This window comes from Ipomoea nil, unplaced genomic scaffold (genome assembly GCF_001879475.1).
Source record: "Ipomoea nil cultivar Tokyo-kokei standard unplaced genomic scaffold, Asagao_1.1 scaffold2922, whole genome shotgun sequence".
NCBI classification, from domain to species: domain Eukaryota; kingdom Viridiplantae; phylum Streptophyta; class Magnoliopsida; order Solanales; family Convolvulaceae; genus Ipomoea; species Ipomoea nil.
Genome location: NW_017619350.1, coordinates 936,239 through 954,797, shown reverse-complemented (window position 1 = coordinate 954,797; position 18,559 = coordinate 936,239). Strand labels below are relative to the sequence as shown.

Genomic DNA, 18,559 nt, shown 5'->3' with positions numbered 1-18,559 from the left:
AAAGGTAATTGGTAGCTTAGTTACCATAATATACTTACAAATAAATTTAGAATAATATATTAATTGGTATAAATAAACAAGCCATTATTAAATTTATGATCTTTTAATATAAACTTATACCACTCCATCACTAGGAATATACACGAAATTAGAGTTTAAAATGGGAATGAAAATATGAAATTACATTGTGTAGATCAATATCTACTGGCAAAGCCTAACCCATTCAAGAAGTAACAATTGAGTGAATGGTAAAACATATTTTCTTCTCCATGTTTGCCTACAATCTTCAAACCATCAGGCATTTCCACCATTTTCTAATTGTCTGAGCCTTGAATCTTAGACTAGAATAAACTCTGCAGGGTGATTCATGCAAATTTAAATAAGAATCTTGGCTGTATTTATCATCATGGCCATGAGATTTTTTTTTTTTTTTGAATGTATGGCCATGAGATTAATTCTTGCAAGTTTACATATTGGACTTCCACAACTGAATATATACAACTCTGCATATTACTAAATTAAAAGTTTCAAAAAATGGGTAGGGAGTGTTTGCTACACATACAGGAAAAACGAGGCAGCAGTGGCTTCAATCATCGAAACCGGAGTGCAAATCTGCAGTATAACCAGAAACTGATTACAAGAGATATTGTTACATCTCACCATCACTGCACTCGGAGGGCTTCTCATCAGATTCAGACCCGCTGTCAATGGTTTGAATTCCTTCCAAATCATCCGATAGGTTGCCTCCTGGTCTCAGGCAATCTTTTAGATCATCGAGAATAAAGGGTTCAACCAGTTTCCAGAACCATGTAGACTTATCTCCCAGAAAACCTATCCAAAACGAGCTTCCCTTCCTTTTTAGTCTGCAATCCAATGATTTGGCCTTGAGTGTTTTGACAATACTTTCAATGCCCTCTTGGCTTCCTTTTAATCTCAACAGAATATCCCCTGATGATGTCCGGTAGCCTGAGTACATATACCAGTAAGCAAGAACTCGGGGTGACAACCATCTGTGGATTAGTTTTGGAATAGTAGGTTGGCCTTTTCGCCAGAATTGGTCGGCATAAAAGCCAAAATAAGAATGTGGAATGGTAGTAAACACCCAAGGAACATCATCATCATCATCATCATCATCTGCCAGTTTATCTGGACAAGCTAACCACTCACGATACTTGTCATATATGTGCCTCCTTAAAACGGAATGATGCTTCAAGTTTTCACTGAATTCAAAATGGACTAAATGTTTCTTCCTCTCTGCATCTGATTTAATTTGCAAACCACCCAACAACAACCCCACCATGACCTCTCTCTGTTCTATGCTGAGCTTCTGCCTTATGGGTTCTTTGACATCCTTCTGGCGCAAACTCAGAACAAAACTGAGCTTTTCTATCAAGGAAGAATCAATATCATATTTCTTCAGGCGCATCAACCCATACACTTTTTCTGCCTTTATATGCTCCCCCTGGGAGAGATAACCTCTCAAAATGCTATTGCAACAATGTGCATTGACACCAATTGACGTGTTCTCAATCATCTGATTGAAGACTTCTCCTGCCTTGTTAATACTGCCAATTTGAACCAATGAATCCAAGTAAATGCTGAAAACTTTCCTATTTGGACGGCATTTTTTAAGGCACTGAAAGAAAGTTGACTCCAATTTCTCATGTAAGCCTAAAGTGGAGTACATTTCCATCATATCAATAAATGATGGCCGCAACGGCCCCAGACCACTGTCAATGAACTCTGTCATGATCGACTCTGCCAATTCTAGCTTTTCAGCTTTAGACAACACCTCTATGATTTTATGATATGCTATGACAGCAGTAGAACCCAACTCCTCTTGCATTCGCCTAAATATCTCCAAAGATTTCATAAGCTCTCCAATCTTTGCATAGGTTACCATTCTAAACATAAAAGCTTGTGGTGGAGGACTAGGATTAGAGGAAAGAAGTTTTGACCAATTTCTTTCAGCTTCCTCTACATCCCCATCCTTCGAGCAAGCTCTCAAGACTGACACAAGTACATCTGTGCTTTCTTCAATCCCTCTCAAACGCATCTCTGTTCTCAATAATGCAATTCTATCCTTATCTATTAAATCCTGATAACTGTGGAGCCATATAAGACCACCATAGATATCCTTGTGTATCTGGAGCCCAGAAGTAGTCAAATTGTGATAAATAAACTCTGCTTGTTTAAGAGTTTCCTCAAAAGAACCTCCTTGTTTTCCCACCAGAGCTTTAAACAGAGAATTCTGCAAGCTAAGACGAGGCCTATAACCTCCCAGCTGGATCATGCGGCTGTAAATGCTGAATGCTTCTTCCACAACTGATTGACCAGATGAACTAAGATATGCAACTACCAGAATATGGAAAGTTGACTCAGCAGGCACTCGTCCTTGATTAAGTATGTCATCATAAACCTCCCGGCACTTCAAGTACTTGCGCTCCTTACCCAAATAATCTGCTAGCCTCGTAGCTAGAGCAAAATCAAATTGAAACCAATGTTGCAGCATCATCCATTTGTACACCTGAAATATTGCAAAATAAACTTCATCATATTAGTATAATCAAAGAATTCAGCATCTTCTTTTGGCATTACATCACTCAGAAATACAAGAACCTGCAATTTAACACATACATAGGCTTAAAAATATCTTCACCAAGTTACTAATTCTTGCTTTTAAAAATAACTTCAAACGAGAAACGAAACAGAAATGAAGATTTCATCAACTATGCTTAAAAGTTAACACACTAACAGTCTTGCTAAATTAGTGTTGGAGAGCATCTAAGTGTCATTCTGTTGTTCATGCACCAATCCTGCATAAAATAACTTCAGGACTTGATAACTACACAGTCTAATGATATTGTATTGCCAATTAGCAACTTGCATACCACAAAAAGCTGCAACATTTCTCTATATGATCACTTGCAATAGACAAATAACCAATTGAAGCATGTGCTCAATTTCAACTAAAAATCTAAGCTGGTAGATGGATTGCACATTTATGTTTATATATTATATGTTCAAACACGCCACTCAACCCATGATATCAAATTGAATCCTCCATCTCAACTAAACGTCTGATAGTTGGATTGCACAATGCTCAACATAACCTACCATACAAAGAAGAATATTCAACAGTGAAAATGTTTCAATTATGTTGACGATGAGCAGGCAGCTCTTACCCTGAAAGCAGACTCATTTTCACGAATTCGCATACAATGACAGATAATATAAGTAGCATCTTCTTGTCTGAGCCACTTCCTCTGAGCATTGAGAATCCGAATCAAAGTATTATGCTTATGCGCAGGAAGCTCCTTGCAAAGCCAGGCCAATCTTGACCGGCGCCACTGTTCGGGAAGTTCCTCAAGCTCCTTGACATCAACAACCGGCGAATCGAACCGCTTCAACTCGACAGACTCGAAGGAGCTATCAAAATTGAAACTTTCCCTCTCAGTGCTGCTCGACAAGTCCTCCTCATGTTTCAGGGATTCTTCAGGCTCGTACGCTAGCTGTTCGAAGAAAGTACTAGCCGAAGGAGAGGATGAGCGGAGCGTGGAGCAGTATACAATGCGACGAGGGTAGAATCGAAGATGGGGAGACGTTGCTGAGGAGTTCCGGAGCAGAGACACCGTGCAGAAGAGGCCGCGTCGGTTCCGACGGCCACTGCGAGTGGTGTTCAGGAGAACGGAGACGGAGAATGTGTGGAGGAAGCTGAATGCTGTGCGCATGGAAAATTTGGGTAAACTGCGGATATTGTGGGTTTCTTGACGAGAACATGAAGAGAGACTGACGGTCAGCTGGGTTGCTGTATGGCTGCACTGTAGCATTTGCTCGGCGAGTCGGCGGTGCACAGAGGGAACGGCGGAGAGTACCGGCCTAAGCCGAAAATAATGTCCCGGGCCACCCGTTTAACACAATAATGGATTATGGTACAGTACTTGTTTTACTCTAACTCTCATATCGGGCTGGGCCGAATGACTATTATATATATTGGATGGATTGGATATCTCAAATAAGGCAAATTATATCATGGACCAGACTCTATCTTGCATTGTAGATCCTGATCTAAAAATAACTTTTAAATTTTATATTTATTTAATCAATGCATTTAATACTTTTTATTGATAATTTTTGTACATATATCTATCATATTATGTGTCAGCAATTATCAAATTATTTGTTTACAATTGTTATGTCGTAAATCTTGCAAAGTGAACACGGTTCTATGTTCATAATTATTGAACTCTATATTCATAATTATTGAATTCTATGTTTATAATTTTTGAACTTTATATTCATAATTATTTTTTTTTTGTGAGAAAGGCCCGTTGAACACGGGAAAGAGAACTACCAGACTCTAACCGTACTGGCACCAAAAGCATCTGCCTCAATAAGAGGGATGATGGTGGCCGGTGGAGAATTCAGGACAGACGTCCCCCATTCGGCTGCTTGCCCCAAATTAGCAAGGTGGTCCGCACATTTGTTTCCTTCTCTAAGCGTATGAAGGAGCTCGATTCTCTCAAATTTAGTAATAAGGAATTTGCAGTCTTTGACCAGGGTCGAAGCATTCCCCATCTCAGAGTCTGTGTTGCGCATCACGGCCACCACCGCCTCCGAGTCCATTTCGAAAATAGCTTTAAAGACCCACCTAGCGTTTGCCAGCCGTAGACCCTCCCTTGGGCCCCACAGCTCTGCGGCAAAGCTATTAGTAGAACCAATTCTCGTGGTAAACCCAAAGATCCAGTCACCCTGGTGATCCCTCGCCAATCCCCCCGCACTGGCGGGCCCAGTTCCTTTCTTGAAAGCCCCATCCTATTTATTTTAATCCAACCATGTGCAGGCGGATGCCAAGAAATCCGGGAAGATCTCCCCATGCCACTGGCTTTAAGGTTGATTGTTTTCATGATCGTGTATCTAGAGAGCTCGGCAACCTTTCGCACTATGCATTCCGGGGTGGTTGCGACCTGGTCGAAGACGCGCTATTATATTCATAATTATTGAACTCTATATTCACAATTACAGAACTGTATGTTCATAATTACTGAACTTTATGTTCATAATTATAAAATTCTATGTTCATAATTTTTGAACTCATATTCACAATTATTAAACTCTATATCCACAATTACATGACTCTATGTTCATAATTTTTGAACTCTATATTCATAATTATTAACAGTTTTGAAACCGTGCCCAATCGTGCCAGTGGACACAATTCCACAGCATAATTTGTCATTTGTTTACATGTATAGAAACTTTGTTAATTGTAACTGAATATTCATAATTTTTGTATCAGATTCACAATGCAATATGAACGCTGGTCCATAATATAACAATTGCACAAATAATATCTATATAAGTTATTCATTAAGCCCGAGCCCACCTTACAAAGTGGTCTGTATCCAAAGATACACAATTTATATATTAAACATTTAACCAAGGATCTTGTGGCTCACTGGTACTCGATTACTCTCCTATGTGGGAGATGACGATTATGCTGTCATTACCTAAAAATGTAAAAGGTTAAGCTGAAGTATAAGTTCAAGAATCAAAATTTAGCGGTTATCTTGAAGCCCTTTTGAAAGAAGCTATTCGGGACCAAATGGATCGTTTTCTACTTCAGCAACAAGTATCCAATCAAGCGTTTCATATTTCAATATTCAAAAGGTTTTTTGAGGTATCGGGGGAAAAAAAAAAAAAAGATAAAAAGAATTGCGTCTTATACGATTTGAACCTATACCAAAGGTTTATAGGACCTCTACCCTATCAAGCTTTTTGATAAAATTAGTTTGTTCCCATAATGAAGTAGCAATAGTGTTGAGAATCAAAGTTGCGGATAAAGGGGAAAATAAAAATATTTTAATTATGAATGGTAAATGATGTCATTTCTTTCAAATAATAAGGACAAAGATGAAAATGAAATTAAGAAGCTCCTAGCTTATTTTAAGCTACGAACTTATTTTGGAACATTACCAAACAGAGCTTATAGCTTATTAATAGTTTAAAATAAGCTACAAACTCCTAAATAAGCTCTGTCAAACATAGGCTCTGTTTGGCAGAGATAAGCTAGGAGCTTATAGCTTATTTTAAGCTACTAATAAGCTATAAGCTCTGTTTGGTAATGTTCCAAAATAAGCCCCTAGCTTAAAATAAGAGCTTATTTTGGAATGCTACTTTAGGTAGCGTTTCAAAATAAGCTAGGAGCTTCCTAACTTTTTTTCCATATTTGCCCTTATTATTTTAAAGTAATGACATGTTTTACTCTTCTGAATTAAAACCATTTCTCTTCTCCTAGCAACTTTCACGACAATCCCTTCATCTTAGACCATTCGCATAAGCCTCGTCCATCTCCCCATTTGCATTCCGCATAAGGTTCGCCATCCCCCATTTGCCTTCCGCAGAAGCATCGCCATCCCCCATTTGCACTCCGCAGAAGAGTCATCCATCGCCATCCCCCATTTTCACTCCGCAGGAGCATCATCCATCGCACTTCGCAGTCCGCAATAGTCTAATAGCCATAGCATCAATCCGCAGGTATGTATATGTTTGGCTGGACATCCTAAATAATGATTTTGTGTGTCTTGTTCTTCTTAAGTGGATGGACTGTTTGACCGTAAAACTGTTTAGTGTTATTGTCTGAACTAACGGCATGATGCAAAGCCATAGGTCTGCTAGCTATTTGTGTTATTGTCTGAACTAACGGTATTCATGGTTCTAATGCATAGAGAGTAAATAATATTTCTACTTCTTTGAATGTGCACAATGCTTTTAATAATGCTAGTTGTGGTGCTACTTCTTTTAAGTTTGCATAATTCTGGGATGCTAGGCCTCTACTGAGATGAAGGAGATTCGCAACAATATTGCTACATCATTATGGGATGCTAGATCATGATTATGCTAATAGTTTTATTTCAGAATATTAATTTTTTTAAAGACAAAATGTCAAATTTTAATATGTAAATAAACTAATTTAAATTATATGAAGATGTCCTTTTTAGTCTTTTTACATTTATCAGCTTATCAAAAATCTAGTTTTACCAAACACTTTTAATCATAACAGCTAGCTTAACAGCTCTTCAGTTTTCAGCTCCGAGCTTATAGCTTTTCAGCTTTCAACTCCTTTTCAGCTTTCAGCTCCTAGCTTATAGCTTTTCAGCTAGGTTTGCCAAACAGAGCCATAGTCATAATAGATTGGCTCTGTTTGGGCAAACCTAGCTAAAAAGCTATAAGTTAGGAGCTGGAAGCTGAAAAGTAATTGGAAAGCTGAAAAGCTATAAGCTCGGAGCTGAAAACGGAAGAGTTGTTAAGCTATTTGTTATGTTTGAAAGTGTTTTGTAAAATTAAATTTTTAATAAGTTGGTAAATGTAAAAAAAACTAAAAAGGACATCTTCATAAAATTTAATTTAGTTTGTTTACATATTAAAATTTAACATTTTGTCTTTAAAAAAAATTAATATTTTAAAATAAAACTATTAGCATAATCATGATCTAGTATCTCATAATGAAGTAGCAATATTGTTGCAAATCTCATAATAATAATAATAATAATAATAATAATAATAATAATAATAATAATAATAATAATTGGGGTGAAAGTTGCGAATAAAGGAAAAGAGAAAAAGTTTTAATTGAGAAAGGTAAATTATGTCATTTATTTAAAATAATAAGGATAAAAATGTAAAAAAAGTTATGAAGCTAGGAGCTTATTTTGAGAACATTACTAAACAGAGCTTATAACTTATTAGTAGCTTAAAATAAACTATAAGACAGAACTTGTATATATGGGTATCCCCTTCCCTATAAGTATAAAAAAAAAATATTAAATATTTAACATTTATCTTTTTAAATGACAATTTATTATGAACCTATATTATATTCACAAATTTTTTATTTAAAAAAACTATTCACAAAATATTAAAACTTACAAATTCCTTCCAATCCTAAATAAATACTCCGTACAATTTAGGACCAAAATTGCTTCTTATAACAACTGAAATATATCCTTAGCCAATATTGATTCGTCAAGCTCACAGGAAAGCCTAAAGCCCGCCATTTCTCCATCGTCTTGGTTGGGGTCTCATCTGAGGTCTGATCATAACGTCGTTCCTCTCTGTCCCAATCGCTCTATCGCTCTGTCCCTGTTTTGCCGAACGGTCGCACCTCGCCACTCGCCATTCCTCTGTGCCCTAATTTCGCCAGTCAGCAGCCCAGCAGGAGTCCTCAGTGAGTCAGTGTCTCACAATCTCAGCCTCTCAGGTTTGTATTTTTACAATTTTGCCCTAATTTCTCTAATTTTATTTTTGCCCTAACTTCCCTTTTAAGTCTTAGACTCTTAATTAGTTAATTATATTGAATTTTATTGGTGTTGCCGTTGATTTTATATGAATGTGAGCAGGGAGCCAGGGACTAATGTTGTTTTTAATCAATTTAAATATTTAATGTATATGGTTTTTGGATGATTTATGTCGTATGTGCTAAGTGCTTTTATATCATTATATGAATCATGAATGTGAGTACTGAGCCAGTGAGCGGCTAAAAATATTGTTTTAACTACTACTATTATACGGGTACTTGTGTACAAAAAATTTATTTTATTTTATTTTTATTTTTACTGTTGTTCCCAATTTGATAATCTTTGTGTTTTGTAGAATTTCCCAGTAAGTTGGACTGGTGTCAGTCATATACTGAGCCAGTGATAATATTTGCCGTTGATTTTATATGAATGTGAGCAGGGAGCCAGGGACTAATGTTGTTTTTAATCAATTTAAATATTTAATGTATATGGTTTTTGGATGATTTATGTCGTATGTGCTAAGTGCTTTTATATCATTATATGAATCATGAATGTGAGTACTGAGCCAGTGAGCGGCTAAAAATATTGTTTTAACTACTACTATTATACGGGTACTTGTGTACAAAAAATTTATTTTATTTTATTTTTATTTTTACTGTTGTTCCCAATTTGATAATCTTTGTGTTTTGTAGAATTTCCCAGTAAGTTGGACTGGTGTCAGTCATATACTTGTACAACAATGGCGGACAGTAAGTACAATGTTGAAGCTGCAGAAATTGTCGCCAACGAGGCAATGGTATTTTGAGATTTTTATCCTTTTTCCCCACGTTTTTTTTTTTTTTTCTTCCTGAAATTGGATTTTGAAAGTAATTTTTTAAATTATACTAATGTTCTTTTTATTTTGTTTCAGCGTTTGCCAATTGCTGAGGCAGTGCCTATATATGAGCAACTGATGTCTACTTTTCCTACTGCTGTGAGCAACCTTCTTCAATACATGCTTCACCATTTAATTTAGTGTAAAAAATATTAAATACTCCAGAGTAATATGCACTTACTGACACGAATTTGGTTTCTTTCTAGGCGAAATATTGGAAACAGTATGTCGAGGCACATATGGCTGTAAATAATGATGATGCCACAAAGCAAATTTTTAGTCGTTGTTTATTAAACTGTCTGCAAATTCCTCTTTGGTATGTTTATGGAAAGTTCCTAATTTTATTCTTCTGCTCATTGGTGAGAATTTTTCGAAGTGGTGAGAGTCTAAATGTTGTCTTTTCAGGCGCTGTTATATTCGTTTTATCAGAAAGGTAAATGATAAGAGGGGAGCTGAGGGTCAGGAAGAGACTAGGAAAGCTTATGAGTTCATGCTTAACTATGTCGGTATGTTCTTATTTATGTTCCTTGATAACAGATAAAAAGTGCTAGTTGAAGACTATCATAATGCCTACTTCTAACTTATGATCCCATGTACTAACAGGAGTAGACATTGCCTCAGGCCCTGTTTGGATGGAGTACATTGCATTCTTAAAGTCCTTGCCTGTATGCTAGTACTTTGACACTCATATAATGAGTTTTTGGATGGATTAACTCAACTTTTTTATTCTATTTATTAATCACTTGATGATGTTGCAGGCTCTAACTGCACAAGATGAATCTCAAAGAATGACTGCAGTAAGGAAAGCATACCAAAGAGCTATTGTTACGCCAACCCATCATGTTGAACAACTTTGGAGGGACTACGAGAATTTTGAAAATTCAATTAGCCGAGCTCTGGTAGGTTTTGTCTTGACACATTGAGTTCACCCCTTTTAGCTTTGAAAATTTAAGACATGACTGTGTTCTTAGATTTGAATCTGATGGTAAAACCTTTTGCAGGCAAAAGGTCTTATATCTGAGTATCAGCCGAAATATAATAGTGCAAAGGCAGTTTACAGAGAGATGAAAAAGTATATTGATGAAATTGACTGGAATATGCTTGCTGTGCCACCTTCTGGTTCTTCCAAGGCAATTTTCTTGCATACTAAACCACTCATGGCTTGCTTCAATTTTTGGAATCTTTCAGTTTCAACTCAACTAACTGCAGAGGCAAAAAAAAAAAAAAAATCATTAAACTTGGTGGATTTAACTAAAGCAATGCAAATGTGTTAAATGAAAATTGACTAAGATGGTTTGGACATTTCTGTGTAGACCTATAGATGCGTGGTTAGAATGAGCAGTTGTGTGGTAGTAATAGTCTAATAAGATACAGTAGAAATAGATAGATTGTAACTCACTTGTATAGAAACTATGTTCAGATTGTGTGAAAGATGTGACTCTAGGACTCACAATGGATTTAGTGTTTTTTTAGGACTGAATGTAGACATAAAATCCAAGTAACTAAACCCAACTAGACTGGAAATAAGATTTAGTTGTCTTTAATTGAGAGTTGCTGCACATGGAAACTTGCAGATTGGTACTTCTGGATTTTGCTAACCATGCTTTATTCAATACTTCTGCAGGAAGAAATGCAGTGGATGGCATGGAAAAGGTTCCTAGCCTTTGAAAAGTAAGACACATTTTGCCTCACATGTTATGCACAATCATATACACATTGCATTTAAATAGAAGACTTGTTGTGCACTCACTCTCATTTTTGTTCTGTCACTAAAGTTCAATTTTGTTACTGGGTTAAAATTTGGTGTAACATCATTTTGCTTTCCTTTATTTCAGAGGAAATCCTCAAAGGATAGATACTGCTTCTGCTAATAAAAGAATTGTCTTCGCATACGAGCAGGTATATGAGATAAAACTGTCATTTATATAATTAATACTCTGTAATTAATTTCTCTCTTATTCTTCCTCATCAATTTCTACTTTCTATGCTGGACTTCTTTTATTTGCAATGTTTTTCATGAAAGCCTTTTACCAAATATTTGCAATACTATATATGAAAAAAGTACTTAGAAAATGTATTGCCTGGGATGATTTTTATATGCTTTAAGCTTTGTCTAATAGCTATAATTCTTTTGCCTGCTCCCCTATGTTGGTGCCTTCAGATATCAGTTTAGCTTTCAAATCTCTGAATTGCCTGAGTTTCTTATTCATCATCATCACCATTATTTTAAAGTATATTATTATGTTTTTTTACTTAACCAAAGAAGATTGCTCCTTTATTTGTTTTGGTGACAGTGCCTCATGTACTTGTATCATTATCCTGACATATGGTATGACTATGCTACCTGGCATGCAAAGTCTGGTTCAGTAGACTCTGCAATAAAAGTTTACCAGCGATCTTTAAAGGCTTTACCTGGTATTTGATTTTACCGCTATTCTGCTGAATAAAATATTTTTGTTAGCATCTTTTGTTGCATTCTTATGGAAATTTTATATTGTCACATTTTCAATTAAATTGTAGAATACTACTTTGGTTATGCCTTTTGCATCTTGCAACGCTGGATTGTTCAAATTGTGTTCTCTTAACTATTCATTTCCCTCTACATGATTAGATTCAGAGATGCTGAGATATGCTTATGCTGAACTTGAAGAATCTCGTGGAGCCATTCAGGTTAGAGCAAAATATATAACTAGCATGCTTACTTACCTCATCAATTCAGAAGTATTAGTATTTCGTGTTTTTTTATGGGGTTCAAACCGATGCAGGCTGCAAAGAAGGTGTACGAAAGTCTTATGGGAGATGGAAGTAACGCCACAGCACTATCACTTATCCAGGTATGACTTACCAAATTTCACATTAGAATTTATTAGTCCTAATATAGGTTTTCTCCTTTGTCAATTTAATAAAACAAATGGATTAGTTATATTTATGTAAACACAATTGAGAAAATGAATGTTTTCAACAACATAGCAAAGTGTTACAAAGTATATTATATAGCATAGTGATTTTTCTTGTCTTCAACAATTCTCTGCTCTCTATTACACATCATGGCTGCATCTGTGGGTACTGCAGTTTATTCGGTTCTTAAGGAGGACAGAAGGAGTTGAAGCAGCTCGCAAGTACTTTCTTGATGCACGCAAATCACCAAATTGCACTTATCATGTTTATGTAGCTCAGGCAATGATGGAATTCTGTCTTAATAAGGATGCTAAGGTGACTAGTGTCCCTCAAATTCTCAATTTTAGTGTGTGTGAATTTTAAATGAGGTGTGGAACTTTTTTTTGGTTGTTTTATGTTTTGGGAGTGTCTCAAAATCAGTAATTTCATGTTTGACATTGCTGTTCAGCTTACTTAAAATTAATTTAGATTAAAATTTTGTGATCAAACCTCTAATACTACCCTTTCATCTGTTTTCTTTCTGGTGTATACATTTCATATTTTATTGAGGTATTAGAAGGTGGCCCCTTTATTTACTTTTGTTAAAATACCAAGCCCGTTTGTGTATTTTATATTTTTTGTGTATTCATGCAGGTGGCACGTAATGTGTTTGAAGCAGGGTTGAAAAACTTTATGCATGAACCTGAATACATTCTTGAGTGAGTTCCCTTCCCTTTTTGGCATCAAAATTCTGTATATAAGCATGAATCTGTTGCCTTGTTCTAATCTAGTGTTGCAGGTATGCAGATTTCCTTTCTCGTTTGAATGATGATATTAATATTAGGGCCTTGTTTGAACGGGCATTGAGCTCTCTTCCACCTGAGGAATCTCTTGAGGTGCTGTACTTCATACCTTGTTCACTGTTTAATATTAATATTAAGGCCATGGTTGCTTTGGGCTGGTTGTGTAATAAACTATTTATATCTCTCTACATTTTCTGTGATATTTTACCATATCAGCCTTTTGTGTTCCATAACACATTATTATCTTAGTATTTGGATGTTGGAAAATTGGCTCACTTGCATTTGTCATGTGACATTGCCTATAATAAGATATAGAATCAGATGGAAAGTTGATATCTAATAAAAATGTGTTTTTTTTTTTCATGCTGTCAAAATTCTAATTATATGCATGAGATCTTAACCATTTAGGTGATGGTGTTAATTTTTTATGTCGGTATTTGCCCATTCTTGTATAGGTTTGGAAAAGATTCTCTCAATTTGAGCAGACTTATGGTGATCTTGCCAGCATGTTGAAGGTAGAGCAAAGAAGAAAAGAAGCCCTTTCTAGGACAGGTGATGATGAAGCATCAATATTAGAGAGTTCACTGCAAGATATTGTATCGCGCTATAGTTTTAAGGATCTGTGGCCTTGCTCTTCCACGGCACTGGATTATCTTTCACGGCAAGAGGTAGCTTCAACATGTATATGCTATCAATTTCCTTTTGTGGGGGGAGGGGGCGAGGATTAGTATACACGTTTGTTCATATATAAGCAGAAATGTTTAACTATATTTCTCTTTTTACTCATCATTTATGTTTTACCTTTTTTAGTTGCTTGTAACGAGCATGAATAAGAAGATTGAGAAATCCACAGCTGGTGTTGAGACAGGTTTTATACATTTTTTGTTGTTAATAAATACTTTTGCAGTGATAACTGGATTCAGCTTTTATGTAATTCTTCTTTTCTATGCAGATGGGAGTATGCCAGGAGTTTCATCCAATACAAACTCTGCCAAGTTTGTGTATCCAGATACTTCTAAATTGGCTATTTATAATCCAAAGCAAACGCCAGGTATGCATGCTAGGATCTTAATATAGCACCATGAATTTGGTAAAACTTGTAGATAAATTACTTACAGTGGAATTCCTTTGCTTGTCATCTACATTCTCAATTTCTCCTATTTCCTTGTTAATAGATTTGTCTCCTATAAAAAAATTGTTTGAAATGCTGCATTAGGGTTAACTACCTTCATTACTAGGGTCTAACTAAGAAAGCACTTTTGGGATTAAGAAGAATTTCGAGTGCTTGTGTTATCAGAACTTTTGAGAGCTTGTGTTTATTTGCATGTGATACTGGATTTTGCAGACCCACTACCTCACACAATTTCCAATTTCAGGCACCTTGCCTTATTCTGGCATTCAATTAAACAGTAACGGGCAACCACCAAATCCGCTGGGTGATGTTCTGAAATCATTGCCACCTGCATTGGCAGCGTTCATCTCAAATTTGCCAGCTGTTGAGGGTATGCTTTTAAACAAATTTCCCTCTCTTTCCCATTTATCAATACACTACTATTTACCTTGAAAACAGCCATCTGCAATAATTCAAGGAGCAGATTGGTTGGTTGATGAATTATCTTAAGTAATTCTTAAGTGACCTGTGTTCAAGTATTTCTATTCTATACAAAGTTAATGTTGCTGATAATGCCCCCACCAAGTGATCATGTGATACCTTATTCCAAAGAAAAGTTATGATGCATCACATTGCCATGGAAGTTTGTGACTTTAATCTTTTGAATGGAGAAAGTAGATTCTCACAAATAATGCAGTATTATTTGGCAAGAAGCTAGCAACCAGTTTTATTCGGTGGAATTATACCTTTGCTTGCTAATAATTTGACTGTGGGTTGATGGAAATGCAGGACCATCTCCAGATGCTGATTTTGTGATATCTGTGTGTCTGCAAAGCAACATTCCTTCAGTTACAGGCAAACCAGGGGCTGTGTCTCATCCAGCACAGTCAGGATCCGTTCCATCTACGAGCGATCGCTCGGATTCAAGCAAATTCAAAACAAGAGACAGATTAGCTGGAAAGAGGAAAAATATGGACAGTATGTTTACTACACCCATTATCTTACTATATATACATGTCACAAGACCTATTACACATCATTTGCAGCACAATAATCGAAAGAATTAAGGTGTATCTTTTTATTTTTCTTTTTCACAGGGCAAGATGATGATGACACGACGACTGTGCAGAGCCAGCCTCTACCTAGAGATCTTTTCAAGATTCGACAACTACATAAGTCTCGGGTTTCCAGTTCACACACAGGATCGGTATCATATGGGAGTGCAATTTCTGGAGAGCTCTCTGGCAGGAGTGGCAGCACCAGTTGATAGCAATTAGCAAGTGATACGAAAGCGCCGCTTTCTCTGTAGTGTTGTCACACAGCTGCCCGCCACACAAAGAAAAGAAAGTGAAAGCATATTTCAAAGCCTGTAGTAAGCTGAATGTAGACCGGTCCGGACTAAGAATCATTTCATCGATCGCCTACCTGTGGCCAGGGACAGGTCGACGAAGGCGAGGGAGAGCGCTCAGAGACCGGGCCACCAAAGGTCGGATGGATCGGAGTCGGTAGTTGGGCACTGGATCCCTTCGGGTCGTCTCAATGGGTTCAGAAACCACACGTTTCTCTGGATCATCATAGCTTACTTCCATCTTCCACTGTACATTAGGGACATGTAAAATATTTTCATGTATTATTACTTAGGCTCCCTTTGTATCATTACCATTTACTTTTCTTTGTGTGTTATATTCTGTTGCCTCATATTCTGGGTTCTGAGGCAGTAGGAAAAGCTCTTTTCAGAACTAATTCTGTAACAATCTTTACCCTTTGTCTCTGCTTAATTAAGAATATTCTTTACAGATTTTATTGTCCAATCTTTTATTTATGAGAAAGATTGGAGTTACTACCCACCAAATGTGCGTTCTTGTGACCTTTAGCTAGCAAAGGATCACAATGGGATAAATCAATCTATATTATCTATAATTGATTGACTAGTTAAAATTAATAGACCAATCTCACGAGGAGTCTAACTTTGAATATCTTATGATTATCAAACCACAACTCAAGGTAGTGAAAAATAACTGATAGTCAAAACTCAAAATGCATGAAAATGGCAGCTTCCTAACCCTAAGCATGATACATGTATAAGCTATTGACACCACGAAATAAATGCTTGAGAATTTCACATTAAAACTGAACTGAGAAAATGAACTTTGTTCATATATTTTTGCTACAAAACAAAATTTGTAATAAAGGGCTACGACTAACAAGGAAACAAAAAATATTTTCTCATGTAGCATCTCCCAAGGCCTGATCAACTAAAGTGATACATAACAAACTCAATGATTATATGCCTCAACATAAACTGCAACTGTCTGTTATTTGCGCCAAGATAATTCCAAGTTGACTTAGTGATAATGCATTGGGCCGATGGTTAGATGCCTCAACATAGTAGGCTCAGTGATAATGCATTGCACCCTGGAGCAATAAACGTAGCATATGAAACTAAGAAATGCCAGAAAGTAGACTTTTTAAACAGAAATAAAAAAGAATTGCACATATTTTATGATGTACAAAGAATATACAATATAAATAGGTTCTTGTTTGGCTGTTCTTGTAAAAAAGACAATTGCACATATTTTATAATAATCTTCTTCAGATTACGTCCACCCTTCCACCCAACCCCCTTTTAATATTAATAATTATATCTAGAATTTATATTTTATAGCCTCTGTGTGTGTGTGTAAAATGTAGATCACCCACCTGAGTAATTTTTTCAAGTCTGCACTAATAGTCTAATAACAATGGATTTTGGGTTTTTAGAATGGTATTTCTTTTCCCTTCTTGACAGTCATGCTGTTCTGTTTTATCAACTTGAGCAATGCCAATTATATTTGCATTGGTCTAAATGAGAAGCAGCAACTTATTCATTTGAAGAATGGGTATTTTACCAGTGCATATCCTCTGCAACCCAAAGCTAAAGCATGTTCTACTCAGAAGGCGTGGGTACAGATTCAGGTATGACTTCTTCTGATGACTTCCTGGGCCTTCTGTACCACAAAAACAAAAACCACATGGTCCTATACAATGCTCCATTTGCAAAGTGTGGAATTAAAATACGGCCCCAGTATGGATAATATGGTCCCGGCAATTTCAGCAGTGTGAATAAAATTGCAATGGCAATCAAATGCCAAGGAACTTCAGCATGCTGAAAGTACAATCACAATGCAGGAACGTAAGAAATAACACAAAGGAAATTGAGCAAAAGAACAGTCATCTTTTAGCAAATGTTTTTAACAAAAACAGAATGCAAAGAATGGATTATTACCTTGAGAGTCAAGGATGATTCTAAAGCTGCAGAGTTCAAGATCCCAGCTATGGAAGCACCAACTATAAATGGAAATGGGATAAGATAACTCTTTCGTTCGTGTGCACAATAAGACAACTCGCTGGCTGAGGAAACTATAAGTACTGGCACATATAAGCATTTGAAAACAGCCAAGGCAAGGTCAAAAATAAGCTGAACAAAGTTATCCAATACACTATTCCAAGGGAAGATTTTGACAGGCTGAGGAGAACTATCCCACAGCTCTCTAGCCTTTTTCACTATGTTGTCCAAGTTTAAACTCCGACTTTCGTCCGATTGCCCTGCAGCCATGCTCATTACACGAAATATTCTTGGCTTTGCAGCAATAGATGCCTTATAAGGTCTTAAGTTCAAAATATACCCCCGATTTTTCACCACTGACGGCAAACCCTGCGGTGATAGGATGATATCTCTATGTTATTGAACATGAGTGCATAATAACAATGATACAAAGGGCACGAAGGGAAGCTCCCATCATCTTCTACCAAAATGCAGCTAAGATACAGAGCAGATGAATCTTTGAATATTGAAAATCCAGAATTCTTTATGCATTTTTTCAAAGCAAGACATTCATAACTAGGTTAATTTTTTTTTTCAGAACTCAATATTTTCTAGCTCGAGAAATTCACCCCCCAAAAAATCTAAATTAAAGAAAACAAAAATGAATCACCTTGGAGACGCCGGCATAAGGAGAATTGAGCTTGAGAGACATCAAATTGCCCGATTGGGAATGAGTGCAACAGCTCAAGAAATGGGCTGTCGCCATGGATAAAATTTTCTTTCTCGAAAACCCTTTGTCTCTTTGAGTAGACCCGCGGCCCTGGGGTTTAAGGGTATTTTTTAAACGTTTGTTGCGCTTCTCTAATCAATAAAAATTACTTATAAAAATAATAAATCAGATTAAGTCACTCCAACTCAAATTAAAATGTTCAATAAATTACTCCATCTCGATGGCCTATAGTAATAAACTTTTTTTTTTTTTTTTTAAAAAAAAAAATCAACATCGAATCTATTATTAATTAGAAGATGAAAGTAGAGACCGAATACAATAGAGATTAAGTCCCAATTGCGAGAATCAGACTGAAAACCTGTTGACCGATGTACTAATAGTAAACTCTTAGTTTAATGAAAAAGTGAACATAACTATATTTTTTTGTACTAAAATTGTATTATTTCATAATAAAATTCACAAACTTACAAATGACAGTGTGTTTGTGAAAAATTATATTATCTACCTAATTTATTTTAAATAAATTACTCTGTATTCTTTAAGTTTTTAAAGTAGTTTTTTTT

The 18,559-nt window shown here is 36.1% G+C and overlaps 3 protein-coding genes across 4 annotated transcripts; 1 reads left to right on the top strand and 2 right to left on the bottom strand.

The window, feature by feature from the left end:
• Positions 1 to 232: 232 nt before the first annotated feature.
• LOC109161393 (pentatricopeptide repeat-containing protein At2g15820, chloroplastic) lies at positions 233 to 3,951 on the bottom strand. 2 transcript variants are annotated; one of them, XR_002050902.1, is made up of 3 exons: positions 3,186 to 3,951; positions 563 to 2,527; positions 233 to 353 (listed from the first exon to the last, which is right to left on the bottom strand). XR_002050902.1 is itself a non-coding variant. In XM_019309763.1 (2 exons), exons 1-2 carry the CDS (start codon positions 3,828 to 3,830, stop codon positions 650 to 652), a joined length of 2,523 nt encoding a protein of 840 aa, XP_019165308.1. In that variant the 5' UTR covers positions 3,831 to 3,951; the 3' UTR covers positions 440 to 649. The 2 variants fall into 2 exon arrangements, 1 of the variants encoding a protein (XP_019165308.1); XM_019309763.1 differs by lacking the exon at positions 233 to 353 and having other exon boundaries at positions 440 to 2,527.
• On the top strand, positions 3,888 to 15,807 carry LOC109161394 (cleavage stimulation factor subunit 77). The gene is made up of 23 exons (XM_019309764.1): positions 3,888 to 3,932; positions 8,038 to 8,260; positions 8,990 to 9,093; positions 9,208 to 9,270; positions 9,378 to 9,487; positions 9,577 to 9,677; positions 9,775 to 9,836; positions 9,930 to 10,070; positions 10,173 to 10,301; positions 10,796 to 10,842; positions 11,007 to 11,070; positions 11,466 to 11,586; positions 11,783 to 11,841; positions 11,937 to 12,005; positions 12,244 to 12,384; positions 12,703 to 12,767; positions 12,848 to 12,944; positions 13,307 to 13,519; positions 13,662 to 13,719; positions 13,804 to 13,902; positions 14,228 to 14,353; positions 14,752 to 14,940; positions 15,060 to 15,807. The coding sequence occupies exons 1-23, from the start codon at positions 3,930 to 3,932 to the stop codon at positions 15,227 to 15,229; spliced, it is 2,454 nt and encodes an 817-aa protein (XP_019165309.1). The 5' UTR covers positions 3,888 to 3,929; the 3' UTR covers positions 15,230 to 15,807.
• Positions 15,808 to 16,065: 258 nt separating this feature from the next.
• On the bottom strand, positions 16,066 to 18,123 carry LOC109161398. Its single transcript, XM_019309772.1, has 4 exons — positions 17,937 to 18,123; positions 17,228 to 17,656; positions 16,851 to 17,107; positions 16,066 to 16,377 (listed from the first exon to the last, which is right to left on the bottom strand). Exons 1-3 carry the CDS (start codon positions 18,030 to 18,032, stop codon positions 16,889 to 16,891), a joined length of 744 nt encoding a protein of 247 aa, XP_019165317.1. The 5' UTR covers positions 18,033 to 18,123; the 3' UTR covers positions 16,066 to 16,377; positions 16,851 to 16,888.
• Between the last annotated feature and the right edge of the window lie 436 nt (positions 18,124 to 18,559).